Source organism: Oncorhynchus nerka, linkage group LG13 (genome assembly GCF_034236695.1).
Source record: "Oncorhynchus nerka isolate Pitt River linkage group LG13, Oner_Uvic_2.0, whole genome shotgun sequence".
Classification (NCBI taxonomy): Eukaryota; Metazoa; Chordata; class Actinopteri; order Salmoniformes; family Salmonidae; genus Oncorhynchus; species Oncorhynchus nerka.
In genome coordinates this window covers 27,756,604-27,779,720 of record NC_088408.1, presented here as the reverse complement: position 1 = coordinate 27,779,720, position 23,117 = coordinate 27,756,604, and the positions used below count along the sequence as shown (strand labels likewise).

Here is a 23,117-nt window from a genome sequence, read left to right as displayed (position 1 = left end):
GTTTGTAGTCATTTTGATTTTCATGTCTGTAATAATCTTCTTTTAATTTACATACACATTATTTTATTTATACATTTTTCTGCAGTAGTGCTTAGTAGTTTTATTAATAATTTTTTTATAATGTGGAACCTGCTGGAATGGCGGTTTAAATCTCAATTATTTGAAGGCACTCAAATAAAAATATAACAAAAAAGAAAAGTGCTTTTTAAATAAAAGTGTGATTGTTATTTTCTAGGCCTTCACGGAGCGGACCCAGTTCCTCCAGGCTGTGGGGAGGGCTCTGTCCTGGGTCCAGCAGCAGGAGAGGAAGGCTTTAATGGACGACCACGTGGCTCTCCTCCCTGACGACCTGACCAAGCAGGTGGTGACGTGCCGAGGGGTCCAGAGCGGCCTGCGGGCCTACCAGGGGGAGTTGGCCTCTCTGTGGGTCCAGGGTCGTGACCTGGAGAGGGACGCCACGGACCAGGAGCGGGGGGAGACGGTGACCAGGCTGGAGGAGCTCCAGAGGGTCTTTGAGACGGCCTTCCAGAGAACCACCCATCGCCTGCAGGACCTGGACAGAGCCCTGACCTCCAGGAAGTACTTCAAGGTCGACCTGGATAGGACGTGTCACTGGCTGAGACAGGCAGATGGCATTACCTTCCCCGAGATTGACTTCACCTGCAATGCCGATGACGATTCGGAACTGCAGAGTCGACTGGCGAAGTTCCAGAACGTTCTAGAGCAGGCGTCAGAATACGAGAACCTCCTACTCATCGTCCAGAGGGTGGGGCAGGAGATTCTCCCCTCGCTAAAGGAGGTAGATCACTGCTACCTGGACGAAAAGCTCAACGCCCTCCCTCAACAATACAACAGCATCCTAGCGTTAGCCAAAGAGAAGAGGGACAGGATCCAGCAGGCTATCCTAGAGAGAAAGGACTACGACTGCTTCTTCAATGTCACTTGTAGAGCATTGGAGGAGCTTCAGGAGCAGTTAGACGGTTTAGCGAAACGGACAGTCAGTATTCAAGAACAGGAAGTTGTTAATCTCCGTCATGACCATAGAGATCTGTCTGAAAGCCTGTCTCAGCTCAGCCCTGCGGTGAGAGAGCTGAGGAGGAAGACTGAGGGGTTTCTCAGCAGGGGCCAACGATGCCATGCTGAGGAGACAGAACAGCTGGTTAACCTTCATGACAATCTGAAGAGGACCATTGACCAGAGACTGAAACATCTTGACGACTCATTGAAAACATTGGCAGAGTATAATGCAACATCAGCAAAACTAGACTCTGAGTTGAAGTCAGTGAAAGAGCAGTTCACTAAAATGAAGTCAGACTCAGACACCACATTAGGTGGCACAGAGAGACTGACGAGTCTTTACACACTGCTGGAAGATCTGGAAAGGATGGGCTCTCACCTGGAGAGACTCACCCAACATACAGAAGACCTGGGATTGAACTGTGATCCTGACGCCATCCAGGCCTCCAGAGAGGTAGTGACCTCGCATCAAAAAGAGCTGCAGTCCGTAAGGTCGGAAGTAAAAGATTGTGTTACAGAATGTGAAAACTGTCTCAAGAAGGACAAAGAATTTGAGAAAGAGACTGGGCGGACATCAGATTGGCTGAAGAGTCTGCGGAAGAAGCTTGGGGAACCATTGACCCTTCCAGAGGTGAAAGTTGAGATGGTAGAGGAGGAGGTCAGGAGACTGAAGGTGGTAGAGGAAGAGGTGCAGTCCAGAATGAGGGTAGCAGATGCCATGGGCAGCAGGGAGAAGCAGAGATACAGCAGTAGAAATGAGGCCTGCCCTGCCCATGTGGAGGCTAACCTAGAGGAGTTGGCTAAACTGAGGGCTGACGTCCAACAAGCACTTAGAACCAAGCAGGTACATATACTATACTATTGTGTAATGTATGTGTACACACTGGATCTAAAGATAATGTTTAAAAATGAGCATAAGATATCAAATCTAGTTTTTTTTACGATGTTGTAAATCATAACTGTTGGCTGAAGTAGCTGAAAGGGGAGCCTTGTTTTTGATTAAAACTAGTCTATCATTGATGATCTGACTCATCTGTAATAACCTCTCCCTATGTTATCAATATTAACAGGCTTTGTCTGAAAGGACATTCATAACAGACCAGTTAAATTCATATTGTCATGATCTCGCGATAAGTAGTTCAGTTATTTATCTGAGTAGTCTCATGATTATTTAATCTGTCCTCCTAGTGAATTACTTATCCTGGATTCAATCATTCTTAAAACATTCTCTGATGAATTAGCAGTGAGTGAGTGGTTGCTACTCATTATCCTCTTGACCGTTGGCATACAGTAAGCACTTTTTAACTGGGAATTTTGTGTGGACTTTAGCTGAGCCTGGATCAGACTCTGTCCCTGGTCCAGAGGCACCAATCCACCCAGCAGTCAGCCCGCAAGTGGCTTGACGAAGCTGGGGCTTTTCTCCAGAGAACCACCCTGGGAATAGAGCTGGAGAACCAGACAGAGAGCCTCAGGGAGCTGGAGGAGATCTCCGCCCAGGAACCGGCCTTCATGGCTAAACTAGATGAGCTGGAGACCCTGGGTGCTCAACTTGATGGTCTGGTGGGACTGGGAGTGACGAAGGAGATGAAAGAAAGTGAAAGAAAGAAAGAAGGTGTGGAGGTAATGCGACAGAAGGGGTCAGAGGTCAAAGAGCAGCTGAAGGGTTACCGGGAGGATCTGCAGAGGTAAGGTCTCACATGGTGTGAGTGTGCGGTCCGTGCACGTGTTACAGAATCTAACTGTTCTAAAATTAATGTGTCATCTGTAGCTGTGCTGCTCAGTGGAGCTCCTTCCAGACGGAGAGAGAGGAGCTGATTGGACAGATGAATGAAACAGGAAGTATGATGACTTCGTTCCCCTCGGCGAAGGCAGCCAATAGTCAGGAGGCTGAGGACAAACTCCAGAGTTACAAGGTAAGCTATGACTGTTTATGACTTATAATCAATGTTTTCTTTCACTGAATTTCTGTCATTTCTGTTGTAAATTTGTGGAAGTTCTGACCTATGATTTCTTTTGCTCTCTCTCTCTCTCTCTCTCTCTCTCTCTCTCTCTCTCTCTCTCTCTCTCTCTCTCTCTCTCTTCTCTTCTTGCAACTTAAACTTCCCTCTCTCTGTCTCTCTCGTCTCATCTCTCTAGTCTCTGGTGATTCTGATTGATGGGTGTGAACCCACCCTGACTGGCCTGAAAGAGAAGGCCACAGATCTGGCTCTGGTTGGGTCTGAGTCCAGCAAAGCTGCTATTGGACACTCTGTGTCATCTTTATGGCAACGTTGGACCCGCCTGCGCAGCGTGGCGCTAGCCCAGGAGAGAGCGCTGGAGGACACAGCTCGGGACTGGAGGAGCTTCAGGGAGAAGGTAGGAGATCTGTCTATATCAACATACAGTATGTGTGTATTAGCTTGGGAAAAAGTAGTTATTGTAGATTCACATACTGTATGTAGTATTCCAGCAGGCACATTGGCAATTTGAACACCTTAGGGTACCTGTGGTTTTCAGCAGCTAACAGCTTCAGTCCACTTATTTTCAAATACATTCCATAGAACAGTGCTCCCCTTGTTGATACTTTTGAGGAGTGGGTTGAGGCTCAGCCTTTATGCCTCTGAGATCAGTAGTTACTCTAAGAATTCATACTGCTGTGGATTTAGGTCACTTCTGTTGGATGTTAGCTCAGATACAGCCACTACTCAGTGGGTGTACACTGATGTAATTCTAGGCATCAGGCCAGCGATGAGCTCCCGCCAAAGCCTTCCATCCACTTCCAACTCACAAGGGCTCCCACAAAGCGCTACTCCTTAACAGGAAATGATGTCATCAGATAGGAAATGCTCACATCCTTTGATGTGACGTGTTCTTGTTGCCTGGGGCCTTTCTTTGGGGCCATTGTTCAACTGGACATGACATCACCGTTATAAATGACTGGGTCAGTTTCCTGTGGCTGGTTCTATGCACCACAACAGGAAGAACAAGGACAACACAAAAGGACTTAAAGAAAGAATTAACTAGAAGAGTGAAGTAACCACCGAGCTCCAGAGTTTTGGTCTAACCTAATCAGTACACGGTTGTAACTTAATTAACAATTGCTTAACTATTACCTTGGCTAACATGTCACAAAATATACATTTCTACTAAACACGTTCCTGAATTTCTATTGACATGTTTCTGTTCAGCATGAAATATTTCTGCCTCTGTCCTCAGATGGAGAAGGTACGGTCTGTGTCAGTAGACCTCCATGCTCGTGTGCCAGACAGCACAGTGGAGAAGGCAGCCACCAGGGCGGCGCTACAGAACCTGTTGGAATACCATGACTCCTTCAGCCTGGAGGTGGAGAGAGAGCAGTCAGCCCTGGCCCTGCTGGGGCAACACACACTCAGCCTGATAGGAGAGGACCAGGAGGAAGAGGACATGAAGATGGAGAAAACTGACAAGACTAGAGAAGAGACACCCTGTCTGAAGGAGATCAGGAGTATGCTGGAGATATATGAGAGGTAAACACGCATGACATGTGAACGAGGACTTTAGTTCCAGACTGCAGGGGGGTAATTTTGCATTTGTGCTATGGCTAAATGTATTCTATTGGTTCTACTAAATTATCGCTACTGTGTTGACGGTGAAGGAGGTTTGAGATGAAAATCCAATTTCTATGTAATAAGACAATGAGGTATCATCTTATGTCATGTGGGTCCCCAGCCTGGTGCTGCAGGTGCGTGGTAGCAGGGCCCAGGTGCAGCAGGAGCTGAGGGAGAGGGAGGAGGTGGAGAGGGAGCTAGGACTGGTGAAGGGATGGATCCAGGACACCAGGGGACTGCTACTGAGCCCTTCATCTGACCTGGACTCACTGCTGCATGAGCTAGAGGTACGAGTGTGTAGACTCACAATCACAATCACACACGCACACACACAGACCGCTTGACCTGTTTAAAGACACACTTTTTTCCATATCCAAAAAGTCTGCAGCCAGTAGTAATCCCTTATTGTCAATCTATCACACAGACAGCCCATGGTGAGGTCATCAGTAGGCGCCAGAGTGTGGAGAGGATGGTGGAGCTGCAACAGAACAAGTACCAGGACCTCCAGGCAGCCCTGCCCTCTGAACTGAGCATGCAGCTGGCTGAGGTGACACTCGCCCTGGGCTCCGCTGAGGACCAGGTACCCTCCCCCTCTGGAACTCCCCCTCTGGAACTATGGGTGATCTTAGTTAGTTAGTTAGTTAATAAGTTAGTCAGTTATACTGCTGATTATATAAATCTGTTGTAATTCAAATGTATATTCTTAGATTAGACCTAGATACTCTGTGGGTCTGACAGTTTTGGTGGTTCTTCTTGCATTTGGTCTCTAGGGGGCACTCTGACACAAGCTTTTTGGAAATGTGTCGTGGCATAATAATGAGACAAATTAGAGTTCAATAGGAGATTATGGCACCCTTATAAATGTCCATGGATATTTTATCATTCTAATATCTGCCATGACTGTTCCAGGTCCAGTCGAGGGAGAGAGAGGTGCAGCAGACCAGAGATGTGAAGGAGGACTTTAGTTCCAGACTGCAGGACATTGAGGGGAAGTTGAAAACCATCTCTCTGAAGATCAGTGAGAAGGCTACAGACCTGGAGCAGGCCAAGGAGGAAACCAAGGTAATTAGCCCTCATTAAACTGGCAATACATTTTCAGACATTGAGGTTAATGATTGGTCTATAGGGGTATTAGTGAAGACTTGGAATGACAAGAGCTGCCCCCCTGCTTTCAAGAGTGACCCACTTCTGTGAGAAATATTCCAGATGGGATTCTTATACCTCCTCCCTCCACCCATCCACTTCCCCCTCTTCCTCTACCTCTCTCCCTCTAGTGTCTGTGTGAAGAGTGTGAGGGTTGTGGTCGCTCCCTGGCTGAGCTGGTTGTAGCAGTACAGGAGTTTGGGGACCAGAACCCTCTACTGTGTAAGCAGCTGGGAGACGCCCTGTCCAGACTGGCTGAGGTCCAGCGCCTGACCACACAACAGGCCCAGGAACGGGCCAACCAACTACACAAGGTCAGATGTCAATCCGTATCTGTCATCAATCTTAACTCTTCCATTAGGCAATAAGCTGTGGTAGCATGACTTCCTAACATATAGGGCGGCAGGTAGCCTTGCGGTTAAGAGAGTTGAGCCAGTAACCAAAAGGTTGCTGGTTGGAATCCCTGTGCCTACTCGGTGAAAAAACTGTCTTTTTTCTGTGCCCTTTGCCCTTGAGCAAGGCACTTAACCCTGATTGCTCCTGTAAATCACTCTGGAAAAAGCATCTGCTAAACGATAAAATAAAAAAATGTATATGGCGATGACAATGATATTCAGAGTAGTATGTTTCTCACTCGCCTCCTTCTCTCCTCTCTCCTCACCTCTCCTTTCTCATGTCCCACCCTGTGTGCTGAGCAGGCAGAGCAGCAGCTGGAGGAGTATAAGGGGATGAGGCAGTTCCTCCTGGGCTGGGCTGAGAAAGCAGAGACCCTGGTCACTGGCAACATAATCTGGAGCTCCGCCTCTCAGCTTCAGGAGCAAATCAGAGCCCACCAGGTGGGTGTCTCATTATTGAGTGACATAAAGGGCAGCCAGTCAGGTTCTTTAGTGTTGTCCATAGCCTGAGTGATGTCTGTTTAGTGCTCCTTCTATCTCTACCGCTCTGTGTTCCCATGGTGACAGGCGGTGCTGCGAGAGTGTCGTGGTCTCCATGGTGACCTGGAGGCCATGGGGGAAAGGGAAGGGCAGCTGGGGGAGGTGCTACAGACGGAGGGGTGGAGCCAGCAGGTAAAACAACTGAGCAGATGCACTGAGGAGTTGCAGCAGAGCGCAAAGACACGCCTCCAGAGCCTGCAGGATGCCGCCAAGGTAACTAACACATCTGTCATTATTTAACCAAGGTAACACACCTGTTATTAAAACTTTTGTGACTTGAATTTAACATAAATCTGAAGACTGTTACTTATCTAATCAAATAACTATGTTTAATTGTTACCTGATTAAATTAATAATGTTACAGTCAACTCATTAGGATCTGGGGCACCACGAGAGAGGTTCTTTAAAGAGTTACCATCTCCCTATTTAATGGTCTTTACCTATCACATCTATAAACAGTCAACTCATTAGGATCTGGGGCACCACGAGAGAGGTTCTTTAAAGAGTTACCATCTCCCTATTTAATGGTCTTTACCTATCACATCTATAAACAGTCAACTCATTAGGATCTGGGGCACCACAAGAGAGGTTCTTTAAAGAGTTACCATCTCCCTATTTAATGGTCTTTACCTATCACATCTATAAACAGTCAACTCATTAGGATCTGGGGCACCATGAGAGAGGTTCTTTAAAGAGTTACCATCTCCCTATTTAATGGTCTTTACCTATCACATCTATAAACAGTCAACTCATTAGGATCTGGGGCACCACGAGAGAGGTTCTTTAAAGAGTTACCATCTCCCTATTTAAAGGTCTTTACCTATCACATCTATAAACAGTCAACTCATTAGGATCTGGGGCACCATGAGAGAGGTTCTTTAAAGAGTTACCATCTCCCTATTTAATGGTCTTTACCTATCACATCTATAAACAATCAACTCATTAGGATCTGGGGCACCATGAGAGAGGTTCTTTAAAGAGTTACCATCTCCCTATTTAATGGTCTTTACCTATCACATCTATAAACAGTCAACTCATTAGGATCTGGGGCACCATGAGAGAGGTTCTTTAAAGAGTTACCATCTCCCTATTTAATGGTCTTTACCTATCACATCTATAAACAATCAACTCATTAGGATCTGGGGCACCATGAGAGAGGTTCTTTAAAGAGTTACCATCTCCCAATTTAAGGGGCACCATGAGAGAGGTTCTTTAAAGAGTTACCATCTCCCAATTTAAGGTCTTTACCTATCACATCTATAAACAGTCAACTCATTATGATCTGGGGCACCATGAGAGAGTTCTTTAAAGAGTTACCATCTCCCTATTTAATGGTCTTTACCTATCACATCTATAAACAGTCAACTCATTAGGATCTGGGGCACCATGAGAGCAGTTCTTTAAAGAGTTACCATCTCCCTATTTAATGGTCTTTACCTATCACATCTATAAACAGTCAACTCATTAGGATCTGGGGCACCATGAGAGCAGTTCTTTAAAGAGTTACCATCTCCCTATTTAATGGTATTTACCTATCACATCTATAAACAGTCAACTCATTAGGATCTGGGGCACCATGAGAGCAGTTCTTTAAAGAGTTACCATCTCCCTATTTAATGGTCTTTACCTATCACATCTATAAACAATCAACTCATTAGGATCTGGGGCACCATGAGAGAGGTTCATGAGAGGTTCTTAAAGAAGAGTTGCCATCTCCCTATTTAATGTTACCATCTCCCTATTTAAAGGTCTTTACCTATCACATCTATAAACAGTCAACTCATTAGGATCTGGGGCACCATGAGAGAGGTTCTTTAAAGAGTTACCATCTCCCTATTTAATGGTCTTTACCTATCACATCTATAAACAATCAACTCATTAGGATCTGGGGCACCATGAGAGAGGTTCTTTAAAGAGTTACCATCTCCCTATTTAATGGTATTTACCTATCACATCTATAAACAGTCAACTCATTAGGATCTGGGGCACCATGAGAGAGGTTCTTTAAAGAGTTACCATCTCCCTATTTAATGGTCTTTACCTATCACATCTATAAACAATCAACTCATTAGGATCTGGGGCACCATGAGAGAGGTTCTTTAAAGAGTTACCATCTCCCAATTTAAGGTCTTTACCTATCACATCTATAAACAGTCAACTCATTATGATCTGGGGCACCATGAGAGAGGTTCTTTAAAGAGTTACCATCTCCCTATTTAATGGTCTTTACCTATCACATCTATAAACAGTCAACTCATTAGGATCTGGGGCACCATGAGAGCAGTTCTTTAAAGAGTTACCATCTCCCTATTTAATGGTCTTTACCTATCACATCTATAAACAGTCAACTCATTAGGATCTGGGGCACCATGAGAGCAGTTCTTTAAAGAGTTACCATCTCCCTATTTAATGGTATTTACCTATCACATCTATAAACAGTCAACTCATTAGGATCTGGGGCACCATGAGAGCAGTTCTTTAAAGAGTTACCATCTCCCTATTTAATGGTCTTTACCTATCACATCTATAAACAATCAACTCATTAGGATCTGGGGCACCATGAGAGAGGTTCTTTAAAGAGTTACCATCTCCCTATTTAAAGGTCTTTACCTATCACATCTATAAACAGTCAACTCATTAGGATCTGGGGCACCATGAGAGAGGTTCTTTAAAGAGTTACCATCTCCCTATTTAATGGTCTTTACCTATCACATCTATAAACAGTCAACTCATTAGGATCTGGGGCACCATGAGAGAGGTTCTTTAAAGAGTTACCATCTCCCTATTTAATGGTCTTTACCTATCACATCTATAAACAGTCAACTCATTAGGATCTGGGGCACCATGAGAGAGGTTCTTTAAAGAGTTACCATCTCCCTATTTAATGGTCTTTACCTATCACATCTATAAACAGTCAACTCATTAGGATCTGGGGCACCATGAGAGAGGTTCTTTAAAGAGTTACCATCTCCCTATTTAAAGGTCTTTACCTATCACATCTATAAACAATCAACTCATTAGGATCTGGGGCACCATGAGAGAGGTTCTTTAAAGAGTTACCATCTCCCTATTTAAAGGTCTTTACCTATCACATCTATAAACAGTCAACTCATTAGGATCTGGGGCACCATGAGAGAGTTCTTTAAAGAGTTACCATCTCCCTATTTAATGGTCTTTACCTATCACATCTATAAACAGTCAACTCATTAGGATCTGGGGCACCATGAGAGAGGTTCTTTAAAGAGTTACCATCTCCCTATTTAATGGTCTTTACCTATCACATCTATAAACAGTCAACTCATTAGGATCTGGGGCACCATGAGAGAGGTTCTTTAAAGAGTTACCATCTCCCTATTTAAAGGTCTTTACCTATCACATCTATAAACAATCAACTCATTAGGATCTGGGGCACCATGAGAGAGGTTCTTTAAAGAGTTACCATCTCCCTATTTAATGGTCTTTACCTATCACATCTATAAACAGTCAACTCATTAGGATCTGGGGCACCATGAGAGAGGTTCTTTAAAGAGTTACCATCTCCCTATTTAAAGGTCTTTACCTATCACATCTATAAACAATCAACTCATTAGGATCTGGGGCACCATGAGAGAGGTTCTTTAAAGAATTACCATCTCCCTATTTAAAGGTCTTTACCTATCACATCTATAAACAGTCAACTCATTAGGATCTGGGGCACCACGAGAGAGGTTCTTTAAAGAGTTACCATCTCCCTATTTAATGGTCTTTACCTATCACATCTATAAACAGTCAATTTATTAATCATAACCTCGTCTCATATCATCATTCTGAACAGTCGTAACCTCCTTGCATCTGCAATAACCCAAGCCTTATATATGATTCAGTACTACACAAATTGGTTTAATTATTTATTTACTAGCTAATTAAATGGTAACACAAGATAAACATACACACTGGTGAGGTCCTGGATGGCAGGCAGCTTAGCCCCAGGGATGTACTGGGCCGTACGCACTACCCTCTGTAGTGCCTTGTGGTCGGAGGCCAAGCATTTGCCGTACCAGGCAGTGATGCAACCAGCTACAACATGCTCTCGATGTTGTAGCTGTAGAACCTTATGAGGATCTCAGGACCCATGCCAAACCTTTTTAGTTTCCTGAGGGGGAATAGGCTTTGTCGTGCCCTCTTCACGACTGTCTTGGTGTGTTTGGACAATTCTAGTTTGTTGTTGATGTGGACACCAAGGAACTTGTAGCTCTCAACCTGCTCCACTACAGCCCGGTCGATGAGAATGGGGGCATGCTCAGTCCTCCTTTTCCTGTAGTCCACAATCATCTCCTTAGTCTTGGTTAGGATGTTATTCTGGCACCCCCCGGGCAGGTCTCTGACCTCCTCCCTATAGGCTGTCTCGTTGTTGTCGGTGATCAGGCCTACCACTGTTGTGCCGTCTTCAAACTTAATGATGGTGTTGGAGTCGTGCCTGGCCATGCAGTCGTGGGTGAACAGGAGTACAGGAGGGGACATGTTGAAAATGTCAGTGAAGACACCTGCCAGTTGGTCAGCACATGCCAGGAGCACACGTCCTGGTAATCCGTCTGGCCCCGCAGCCTGTTTAAAGGTCTTACTCACATCGACTACGGAGAGCATGATCACACCGCCGTCCAGAACAGCTGATGCTCTCATGCATGCCTCAGTGTTGCTTGCCTGGAAGCAAGCATAGAAGTGATTTAGCTCGTCTGGTAGGCTCGTGTCACTGGGCAGCTTGCAGCTGTGCTTCCCTTTGTAGTCTGTAATAGTTTGCAAGCACTGCCACATAAGACGAGTGTCGGAGCCGGTGTAGTATGATTCAATCTAAGTGTTCTATAGATCGTCTCTGACCATTCCCCACGTTCCATGGTAGAAATATTGTTCCAGTATTCGCTTTTAAACGTGTTCGAGTTTTGGTGGGAAAAATGATCTTGAAACAAAAGACATTCCTTTGGTGAATATTGGAGAGGGAGGGCTGAATCTTCTTTCCTTGATTTATAACAAGACGTGAGTTGTTAATCCCATCTATTTCTTTCCTCTCCCCTCTGCGGGTGAGAGGGGTCTGAGTGAAGTTATTCATTACAAACCTGATCTGACCTATTTGTATTCTCGTGGACAGTCATGACAAAATCCACACAAAAAAACAATAAAGCCTGTCACCTTTTTATAACCTCACAACGTACCTGTCATTATTACCAACAAAATCTGTCCTAATAGCACCCCCTTTTTACAACCTGGTAACATGCCTCAGTGGTGTAGAGTTTTTGCCCATCAGTTAACCCACCTTTTGTGGAAAAATGAATGTAAAGTATAGGGAGGGTACTTTTTTCAACACAACCGGCGATCAGAATTCATTATCCTGATTATCCTGTAATTATACACCATTATGTTGTGCAACATTCTGCCAGTCCTTACCCATGATTTTAATGCTGCGTCCCATCACAGTCAAGGAAAGTAATTCAAAGATAACAAAAATATAAATGCAAAATGCAACAATTTCAACGATTTCAGCGGGTGCCAAGCCCACCCAATCAGAATGAGTTTTTCCCCAGAAAGAGCTTTATTACAGACAGAAATACTTCTCACTTTCATCAGCTGTCTAGGTGGCTGGTCTCAGATGATCCCGGCGGGTGAAGAAGCTGGATGTGGAGGTTCTAGGTTGGCGTGTTTACACGTGCGGTTGTGAGGTCGGTTGGATGTACTGCCAAATTCTCTAAAATGACGTTGGAGGCAGCTTATGGTAGAGAAATTAACATTCAATACTCTGGCAACAGTTATGGTGGACGTTCCTGCAGCCAGCATGACAATTGCACGCTCCCTCAAAACTTGAGACATCTGTTGCATTGTGTTGTGTGACAAAACTGCACATTTTAGAATGGCCTTTTATTGTCCCCAACACAAGGTGCATCTGTGTAATGATCATGCTGTTAAATCAGCTTCTTGATATGCCACACCCATCAGGTGGATGGATTATCTTGGCAAAGGAGAAATTCTGACTAACAGGGATGTAAACAAATGTGTGCACATAATTTGAGATAAATAAACTTTTTGTGCATATGGAACATTTCTGGGATCTTGTATTTCAGATCATGAAACATGGGACCAACACTTGACATGTTGCCTTTATATTTTTGTTCAGTATAGTATGTGGGTACTTACTGTATTAAGTTAATGGCAACATCACACAAACCCAGACTCTGGTGTTGTACCTTGATTCAGACCTGGGTACGTTCCTGTGTCCAACAAACCAGGAAGCCCCAGTTAAACCAGTTGCAAACAGGAATCCAGGAAATGACAGAAACAATGCAGTTAAGAATGCGGCTGTTACTAGAGCGTTTATTGACACCACACTTCCATCTTGTGGTCATTACCAGTCCCTACACTAGTCTTTCCACCAGCCGTAAGCCTAGAAGGCTGGTACGCGAGGCTAACTGCATCAGAACTGCACCAGCACTACAGACTCTATAGGCCTGGGTTGCTGTAATCTTTTAATCTGTCTTGACTATAGCTCCCTAGATTGAAGTCTGTTTCTAATAATCACTAATGGCATTGTGAGATTTAGTTAGGGGGGGGGGGGTTCAGTAAATATTGTGGAACTATGGAACCTTACCTGTGTTTCTCCCATCAGGACATGGTTCGTCTGGAGGCTGAGGTGAAGACCCTGCATGACTCTCTGGACCAGGCCCAGCTTACACTCACCTCTCCTGACCTAGCACGACTCAGCCTCAGGGAGCAGCTCACGCACAGACAGGTAAACACTTATGGAGATAGATCACTGCCATAATATGTCACAATGGTGTGCTTCCACCCACCGGACTTGACCACCCACTCAGACTGGTATTAAAACCCACAATACAGGTAACCACCCACATACTAGAGACAGATACTGAGGAACACTGGAACAGCATTGTACTACAAAATATATACATTATTCCCTTTAAACATTCCTGTTCGTCCTGTCCACCCAGCGTCTGTTGGTGGAGATGGAGGCCTTCAAGCAGCAGGTGCAGGCGGTACAGCTGTGTCAGAGCGCCCTCCGGCTGCCGGAGGAGGTAGTGGCCAGCCTGTCCATCTGCAGAACAGCCCAGAGCCTGCAGCAGGAGGCCAGCCAGCTGCAGCACACCACAATCCAACAGTGCAACATCCTACAGGTAGGGGTCGACACCCACAGCATCATATCGAATTATACATTATTCTGATACAGAAGATATAGTCATCGTAAAGCTGAGAAAGCTGCGTGGGACTGCTGGGCAAAGTAAGTAACAGCAGTCATTCAGCTGTAAGACCGCAAGTGCTGTTATAGGGCAGGGCACAACAACTGTTTCTGTGTGACAAGATGTCTCGCTAAAACAGACAAATGGCAAAAGGAGCAGGTGTGGGATGTACATTATCTTTTCTGTGTGCTCATCTCAGGATTCTTCTTAAAGACGCAGTCTGGGATCTTACAAATTTGTAACATATCATACAAAATGTATGAGGTAATTATTGGGGATCCGTTTTGGCTTGTGAGCACATTTTCAAAAAGTAAATCAAATCAAATCAAATCACATTTTATTTGTCACATACACATGGTTAGCAGATGTTAATGCGAGTGTAGCGAAATGCTTGTGCTTCTAGTTCCGACAATGCAGTGATAACCAACAAGTAATCTAACTAACAATTCCAAAACTACTGTCTTATACACAGTGTAAGGGGATAAGGAATATGTACATAAGGATATATGAATGAGTGATGGTACAGAGCAGCATACAGTAGATGGTATCGAGTACAGTATATACATATGAGATGAGTATGTAGACAAAGTAAACAAAGTGGCATAGTTAAAGTGGCTAGTGACATAAGAATGCAGTCGATGATCTAGAGTACAGTATATACATATGCATATGAGATGAATAGTGTAGGGTAAGTAACATTATATAAGGTAGCATTGTTTAAAGTGGCTAGTGATATATTTACATCATTTCCCATCAATTCCCATTATTAAAGTGGCTGGAGTTGGGTCAGTGTCAATGACAGTGTGTTGGCAGCAGCCACTCAATGTTAGTGATTGCTGTTTAACAGTCTGATGGCCTTGAGATAGAAGCTGTTTTTCAGTCTCTCGGTCCCAGCTTTGATGCACCTGTACTGACCTCGCCTTCTGGATGATAGCGGGGTGAACAGGCAGTGGTTTGGGTGGTTGATGTCCTTGATGATCTTTATGGCCTTCCTGTAACATCGGGTGGTGTAGGTGTCCTGGAGGGCAGGTAGTTTGCCCCGGTGATGCGTTGTGCAGACCTCACTACCCTCTGGAGAGCCTTACGGTTGAGGGCGGAGCAGTTGCCGTACCAGGCGGTGATACAGCCCGCCAGGATGCTCTTGATTGTGCATCTGTAGAAGTTTGTGAGTGCTTTTGGTGACAAGCCGAATTTCTTCAGCCTCCTGAGGTTGAAGAGGCGCTGCTGCGCATTCTTCACGATGTCAGTGTGAGTGGACCAATTCAGTTTGTCTGTGATGTGTATGCCGAGGAACTTAAAACTTGCTACCCTCTCCACTACTGATCCATCGATGTGGATAGGGGTGTTCCCTCTGCTGTTTCCTGAAGTCCACAATCATCTCCTTAGTTTTGTTGACGTTGAGTGTGAGGTTATTTTCCTGACACCACACTCCGAGGGCCCTCACCTCCTCCCTGTAGGCCGTCTCGTCGTTGTTGGTAATCAAGCCTACCACTGTTGTGTCGTCCGCAAACTTGATGATTGAGTTGGAGGCGTGCATGGCCACGCAGTCGTGGGTGAACAGGGAGTACAGGAGAGGGCTCAGAACGCACCCTTGTGGGGCCCCCGTGTTGAGGATCAGCGGGGAGGAGATGTTGTTGCCTACCCTCACCACCTGTGGGCGGCCCGTCAGGAAGTCCAGTACCCAGTTGCACAGGGGCGGGGTCGAGACCCAGGGTCTCGAGCTTGATGACGAGCTTGGAGGGTACTATGGTATTGAATGCCGAGCTGTAGTCGATGAACAGCATTCTCACATAGGTATTCCTCTTGTCCAGGTGGGTTAGGGCAGTGTGCAGTGTGGTAGAGATTGCATCGTCTGTGGACCTATTTGGGCGGTAAGCAAATTGGAGTGGGTCTAGGGTGTCAGGTAGGGTGGAGGTGATATGGTCCTTGACTAGTCTCTCAAAGCACTTCATGATGACGGAAGTGAGTGCTACGGGCGGTAGTCGTTTAGCTCAGTTACCTTAGCTTTCTTGGGAACAGGAACAATGGTGGCCCTCTTGAAGCATGTGGGAACAGCAGACTGGTATAGGGATTGATTGAATATGTCCGTAAACACACCGGCCAGCTGGTCTGCGCATGCTCTGAGGGCGCGGCTGGGGATGCCGTCTGGGCCTGCAGCCTTGCGAGGGGTAACACGTTTAAATGTCTTACTCACCTCGGCTGCAGTGAAGGAGAGACTGCATGTTTTCGTTGCAGGCAGTGTCAGTGGCACTGTATTGTCCTCAAAGCGGGCAAAAAAGTGATTTAGTCTGCCTGGGAGCAAGACATCCTGGTCCGTGACTGGGCTGGGTTTCTTCTTGTAGTCCGTGATTGACTGTAGACCCTGCCACATGCCTCTTGTGTCTGAGCCATTGAATTGAGATTCCACTTTGTCTCTGTACTGACGCTTAGCTTGTTTAATAGCCTTGCGGAGGGAATAGCTGCATTGTTTATATTCGGACATATTACCAGACACCTTGCCCTGATTAAAAGCAGTGGTTCGCGCTTTCAGTTTCACGCGAATGCTGCCATCAATCCACGGTTTCTGGTTTGGGAATGTTTTTATCGTTGCTATGGGAACGACATCTTCGACGCACGTTCTAATGAACTCGCACACGTACTGTCTGAAATTATAAAAAACCTTTGGAGCATCACTTTAACTTAGTGGTTCAGGGCTGATTTGGTTGTTAAGCTGGTTTTGGTAAAGATTAGGTCTGGGAGGGATGAGCTGACCTTGAATGGGCTGTTAAAAGGTAAAAGGCAGGGTAACCAACTAAACCATCTTTAACATACTCTCTATGCAAGTTGCTTGTTGTAATAAACCCCAAAGAAACAAACAATTATGCCATTACTGTGTAACTATCATTTCACTATACTTTCTTAGTAAATACCTGCTTTTAGTTGGAGTTGACCCCAACCTGCTTTGGACTCTCTTTCCCAGGAGGCCGTGGTGCAGTATGAGCAGTATGAGCAGGAAGTGAGGAACCTCCAGAGGCTGATAGAGGAAGCTCACCGCATCATACAGGACCGACCCGTTTCAACCAGTAACATACATGAACTACAGGCCCAGATACACCACCATGAGGTGAGAGATATGGATATATTGTATATGTACACACACACACACGCACACACACACTCACACATACACACGCGCACACACAACACACACACAAACAGTGAGTTCCAGGTCAAGCATCATAAGACTCCCATCTTCTCCTGACTGAGGAAAGAAAACACTATCTTTGTTCACTGGGTTTATATCCATTATCACATAACACGAACACATTCTGTCTTCAACTCTGCACTAAATACTTTAACTCAGGAGTCAAATATTTGTCTTATTATTAGACGTATTTGACTAAACAGGATATTGTTTTTCTAAATTGACTCCTCAGTTTCACTTTCATGATTCTCTCAGATGTTTTGAAGCTCAGTTGGGTCATGGCTGCAATTTAGTCTATTTTAACTCTCTAAAGATTGGCATGATGTATTTTATCTCTCTAAAGATTGGCATGATGTATTTTATCTCTCTAAAGATTGGCATGATGTATTTTATCTCTCTAAAGATTGGCATGATGTATTTTATCTCTCTAAAGATTGGCATGATGTATTTTATCTCTCTAAAGATTGGCATGATGTATTTTATCTCTCTAAAGATTGGCATGATGTATTTTATCTCTCTAAAGATTGGCATGATGTATTTTATCTCTCTAAAGATTGGCATGATGTATTTTATCTCTCTAAAGATGGACATTATGTATTTTATCTCTCTAAAGATGGACATGATGTCTACACTAAAGTTGTATCTCTACTGAAGATCAATGATTGTGTCATACAGCATATTCTATTTTTTATTCACCCCAATGAACTTTCAATCATAGCCTGGTCCCAGATCTGTTTGGGCTGTTTTGCCAACTCCCAATGACCATTCAGAGTTAGCAAGACAGCAAAAACAGAACTGGTACCAGGCACTTTCAATCATACCTATCAGGGGAAATAGTAGGCCTGTGTAGCTCATATTGTATTTAAATAAAGTGACCCACTTCAGCTTCAAAGTATGATAATAGAGAGATGATAGAGTGGAAGGAAGAGGATATTGACTCATACAGTATCTCCTGTCTGCATAGTAATCTCCCCATTCACTGTAGCTTCAACCTGCAGTGTTGGCTGAGTCCTGTCAGTCCCTACAGGGATGAATAGAATATAATAGAATTGAATAGAAAACCACTACTGGGTTTAAAACCTGCTTATAACACTGTTACATGACGTGACAGTGGCCATTTTACATGGGCTCTGTTTCTCTCTCTCTCTCTCTCTCTCTCTCTCTCTCTCTCTCTCTCTCTCTCTCTCTCTCTCTCTCTCTCTCTCTCTCCATCTCCAAAACAAATACATTCCAATCTTATCGGATTTCACCTCCACTGACGTGACTGTGCACACAGAGAAGGATACATTCTGCAAATGGATGAGATTCTGATTTGACATACTGTAGCTACACCCGACTGCAGTATCAGACGGCACATTTCAAGCCTTGTGCTTTACACTGCAGTTTGCAGACTTTGCTGAGTGTGTGTTTGATCCTTCCTGCAGAGCAAGAGAGACACACATGCATTGCGGGCGCACACACACACACACACACATTTTGGGGAGAGAGATGAAGACACACATACACACAGATTCTTGTGTGCTGGTATTTGACCACAGCTGCAGTCTTATTCACTGTGCTGTAGTTGTTTGGCTTGGTTGAGTGTTGGCTGAGTTCAACAAAAAGGGATACCTAGTCAGTTGTACAACAATGCATTCAACTGAAATGTGAATCAGAGAGGTGCGGGGGGCTGCCATAATCGACATCCACGTCTTCGGCGCCCGGGGAACAGTGGGTTAACTGCCTTGCTCAGGGGCAGAACGACATATTTTTACCTTGTCAGCTCGGGGACTCGATCCAGCAACCTGGCCCAGCGCTCTAACCACTAGGCTGCCTGCCGCCCCTGAGCTGATAGCTGCAGTTCTACTGCCTCACCTCAGTCTGATTATCAGTGCATCCACCATCTGGGAGAGAAAAAGTGAGGGAGTGGAGGGAGGGAGGGAGAGGAGGGAGGGAGAGAGGGACGGAGAGGAGGAGCCTGAACTCACTGCCCATAGTGGGTCAGTAATCTGACACCCGCTCTGTAATTCTTTCACCCTCCTCCCTCCACCCTCTCTTTTCCCGGCTCTCTTTTGTTGTCAGGAATTCTTCTTTTGGATTGGAGGAGGGAGGGGTAGCTGTGATCTCACTTCCTGTCTCTCAACCCTTTGTGTGTGTGTGAGAGAGTGGAGGAGAGATTTGCACTGCTTCAGTTAGCTCTCTCTCTTCCCCTCTCTCTCTTTCTCTCTCTCTCTCGTTCTCTCTCTCTCTCTCTCTCTCTCTCTCTCTCTCTCTCTCTCTCTCTCTCTCTACCAAACCCTCTGTCTATCGAGCTTACCACTGTGCCTCACCCGCCTCTGCGCTGCTCTGATTGGCTTAGAGGACCCAGAGAGTGTGTGTATGTGTGTCACAGGGACAGAGCCAGTGCTATTCTCGCTCTCATACACACAGCAAGATCGAGAGAGGGGAGACAGAGAAGAGAAATGCGCTCGCTCCACTTATTCTTCACCCACCGGTGCTTTTCTCTGCACCGCATTCAACGCTGAACCAACCTACCCCCCTTTCTAGGAGCCTATTTAGTCAGACCTATTGATTTTCTTATTGTGGGCTGAACCACGAATTGTTGATCCCGGGGGTGTTTTGACCGGTGGTTGGGATGTTTTGACAGGAGCTAGCCCTGAAGATCCGAGGCTACCAGGAGCAGATAGCGTCCCTGAACTCCAAGTGTAAGATGCTGACGGTGAAGGCCAAGCACGCCACCATGCTGCTGACGGTCAGTGAGGTGGAGGGGTTGTCTGACGGCATGGACGAGCTCAGCGACGAGGAGCTGCCCACCAAACAACCGCCGGCACACCCCTCCGTCGTCATGGTGAGGGACTGGGGTTTGAAAATGACCCCCTGTGTCTGTATCCCCTTATGTGTCTCGCTCCCCTCTGTCTCTGCAGGTAGTTTCTGTTTACTCTGGGTCTGTCTGTTTGTCTCTCAGTATATGTAGATCTGTCTCTTTCTGTGTGTTGTATTGGTATGTTTAGGCCTAATCTAGGGGCAGTCTTTTTGTGTTCTGTCTGTCTCTCTGCAGTGTATATACTGTATATCTGCTACTGCACCTTGCTGTCTCTGCTGACATGGTATCTACCTCAGTATAGTCTTTCTATTCTCATCTGTCCCTGTATTCCACTCTCTCTCTTTTTCCCCTGTCTTGTTCTTTCTATCTGAAGTCCTAAATCAGTTTCCCCCTGCTGGTGTCGGTTGCTGTTTGTGCTGGTGTCTCAACAGGCCAGGAAACAGGATGTGTGTGTGTGTGTGTGTGTGTGTGTGTGTGTGTGTGTGTGTGTGTGTGTGTGTGTGTGTGTGTGTGTGTGTGTGTGTGTGTGTGTGTGTGTGTGTGTGTGTGTGTGTGACTATGCTTGCATGTACCAATTGGGTATACACAGTCAATCATGCATTGTCACACGATGAGGACACTCACATCACTGTTAAGTTTAGGGTTCCCACACAGTGTAGTATCCAGCAGCGGGACATTGCCTGGTGTTGCATCATGGGGCCCGGGAAAGGCCTGAAAATGACTTTTGACAGGGTCCAACTCTGTCAGCCAAGTTCCACTATAACCGCCAAAAACAGCCCAATAGGGCTCGGCTCGCATTTCAGGTTTGCTCTCTACTGAGGCAGGCAGACAGGCAGACAGGGAGGGAGACAACTGTGCTGCTATTCTCTACTGTAGGGCCAGCTGTAGCTCACTCCCCCAGTCTAACTGTCTATACTGGCTGCACTGGCCTCTCTCATGTAGAATATAGAGCCAGGGTTTAGATGTTTCAAAGAGAAAATGTCATTTGTTGTTAGTTGTTATGTTGCAGAATGTGCTGTTGCTGTACTTTATGTGTGTGTACTGCTTAAAAGACAGAAAGACATTGAGGTATAAGCCTGCAAAAATGTATATTTAGCTGTCCCTGGTGTGAGTGTACGCGCAGGAGTTTTATTTCCTAGCATTGGCCATTCCATTCCCCTGATACATCCTGTAAAAAGCCTTGTGGGTCATCCATTGCAATTGCTTTCCAGCTTCACTAAGGGTTTCTTTGTCTAGCTGCAGATAGCTACAGTACAGTACAGTAGCCGACGCTATATTCCTGTGCTTTTAGTGCTTCTGTAAGGCTTGGGGTTGTGTTCTATCAATACTTGTAATGTGATCTCATTGAGACACTATTTGATTACCTCCTGTCTAATTAATCAGTAGTGTGCTTACTCTGCTAAGTCCACCCTTCACTCTATTCATTATGCTTATGTTGTCTCTTTCCTCTTTCTCTCCCTTTCTCTCCCTTTCTCTCCATTTCACTCCCTCTTTCTTTTTTGACTTTGTGTATTTATTCCTGTGCTCTCTCTCCATTCTCATCCTCCTCTTTCTTGTCTCTCTTTCTCTGTCTTTTCTCTCTTTCTTTCTGGCCCCTCTCTCTATATTTCTCGCTGTCTATTTCTCCATATGGTTGTGTGTGTGTGTGGTCAGATGACAGCAGGCCGCTGTCACACACTCCTCTCCCCCGTAACAGAGGAGTCAGGGGAGGAGGGCACCAACAGCGAGGTCTCCTCTCCCGCCTGCCGCTCCCCCTCACCAGGGGCTAACGCTGACACTCCCCTTAACCAGGTACTGCACCGGCGCACCCCCCTCCCACCCATTCACCTGCCCCTGCTACTACTATCCCGATGACCCCTAACTACCTTCATCCTACCGCTCACTGTGCCTCCTATAAAGTACATGTGCTGTGTACCTATAACGCTTATCTGTCCCAACAGCGCTCTCTGAGACTGCAGGCATGGCCATCTTACCACTATCTCCTGAGTAGACCGATTCCCTTGTTTCTCTATAAGCAGGGTTGTTGGTGAATTGCAATTGGTCATTCATTGTCTCAAAGCTTCACAACAGTTGTATGGCTTTAGAAGTGGAAATACTAAACGTCAATCAGAGTTTAGTCTTCGATGCTGTATTAGTACTATTTACTAGGAAGTTGTACATGTAGAAGCTGCACTTAAAAAACACCCAGTGCAGATATCCTCTAAATATTTGGGTGTAGTATCTTAGGCTTACTATGGTTATAATGGCTTCCAGCATCTGGTTGGCATATGGCTAACTACATTAGGAGACATCAACGCAATTACAGGGTTTGTGCTCAGGCTAGAATGAAAGGGGGCCGGTGCGAAGGCAAAAACATTTCAATGGAGTTCAATATCTACAGTACCAGTCAAAAGTTTGGACACACCTACTCCTTCCAGGGTTTTTCTTTATTTTTACTATTTTCTACATTGCAGAAGATAGCCCTATTTGGTAAAAGACCAAGTCCATATTATGGCAAGAACAGCTCAAATAAGCAAAGAGAAACAACAGTCCATCATTACTTTAAGACATGAAAGTCAGTCAATCCAGAACATTTCAAGAACTTTGAACGTTTCTTCGGGTGCAGTCACAAAAACCATCAAGCGCTGTGATGAAACTGGCTCTCATGAGGACCGCCACAGGAAAGGGAGAACCAGAGTTTATTGGAGTTAACTGCATCTCAGATCTATGTCCTTTGGTCTGATGAGTCCAAATGTGAGATTTTTGGTTCCAACCGCCATGTCTTTGTGAGATGCAGAGTAGGTGAACGGAGGATCTCCGCATGTGTGGTTCCCACTGTGAAGCATGGAGGAGGAGGTGTGGGGGTGCTTTGATGGTGACACTGTCTGTGATTGATTTAGAATTCAAGGCATACTTAAACAGCATTCTGCAGCGATACGCCATCCCTTCTGGTTTGCGCTGAGTGGGACTATCATTTGTCTTTCAACAGGACAATGACCCAACACACCTCCGTGTAAGGGCTATTTGGCCAAGAAGGAGAGTGATGGAGTGCTGCATCAGATGACCTGGCCTCCACAATCACCCAACCTAAACCAATTGAGATGGTTTGGGATGAGTTGGACTCCAGAGTGAAGGAAAAGCAGCCAACAAGTGCTCAGCATATGTGGGAACTCCTTCAAGACTGTTGGAAAAGCATTCTTCATGATACTGGTTGAGAGAAGGTCAAGAGTGTGCAAAGTTGTCATCAAGGCAAAGAGTGGCTACTTTGAAGAA

At 45.4% G+C, this 23,117-nt stretch overlaps 1 protein-coding gene across 1 annotated transcript in view; it reads left to right on the top strand.

The window, feature by feature from the left end:
* Positions 1 to 23,117, top strand: part of syne1a (spectrin repeat containing, nuclear envelope 1a) — a 195,971-nt gene that overhangs the window by 95,368 nt on the left and 77,486 nt on the right. Inside the window, 16 exon segments of the mRNA XM_065026966.1 lie at positions 236 to 1,861; positions 2,347 to 2,702; positions 2,786 to 2,930; positions 3,154 to 3,372; positions 4,213 to 4,502; positions 4,705 to 4,870; positions 5,008 to 5,163; positions 5,493 to 5,645; positions 5,858 to 6,040; positions 6,425 to 6,562; positions 6,689 to 6,874; positions 13,293 to 13,415; positions 13,633 to 13,815; positions 16,838 to 16,981; positions 19,689 to 19,889; positions 21,519 to 21,656. Coding sequence (XP_064883038.1) covers positions 236 to 1,861; positions 2,347 to 2,702; positions 2,786 to 2,930; positions 3,154 to 3,372; positions 4,213 to 4,502; positions 4,705 to 4,870; positions 5,008 to 5,163; positions 5,493 to 5,645; positions 5,858 to 6,040; positions 6,425 to 6,562; positions 6,689 to 6,874; positions 13,293 to 13,415; positions 13,633 to 13,815; positions 16,838 to 16,981; positions 19,689 to 19,889; positions 21,519 to 21,656 — 4,407 coding nt within the window.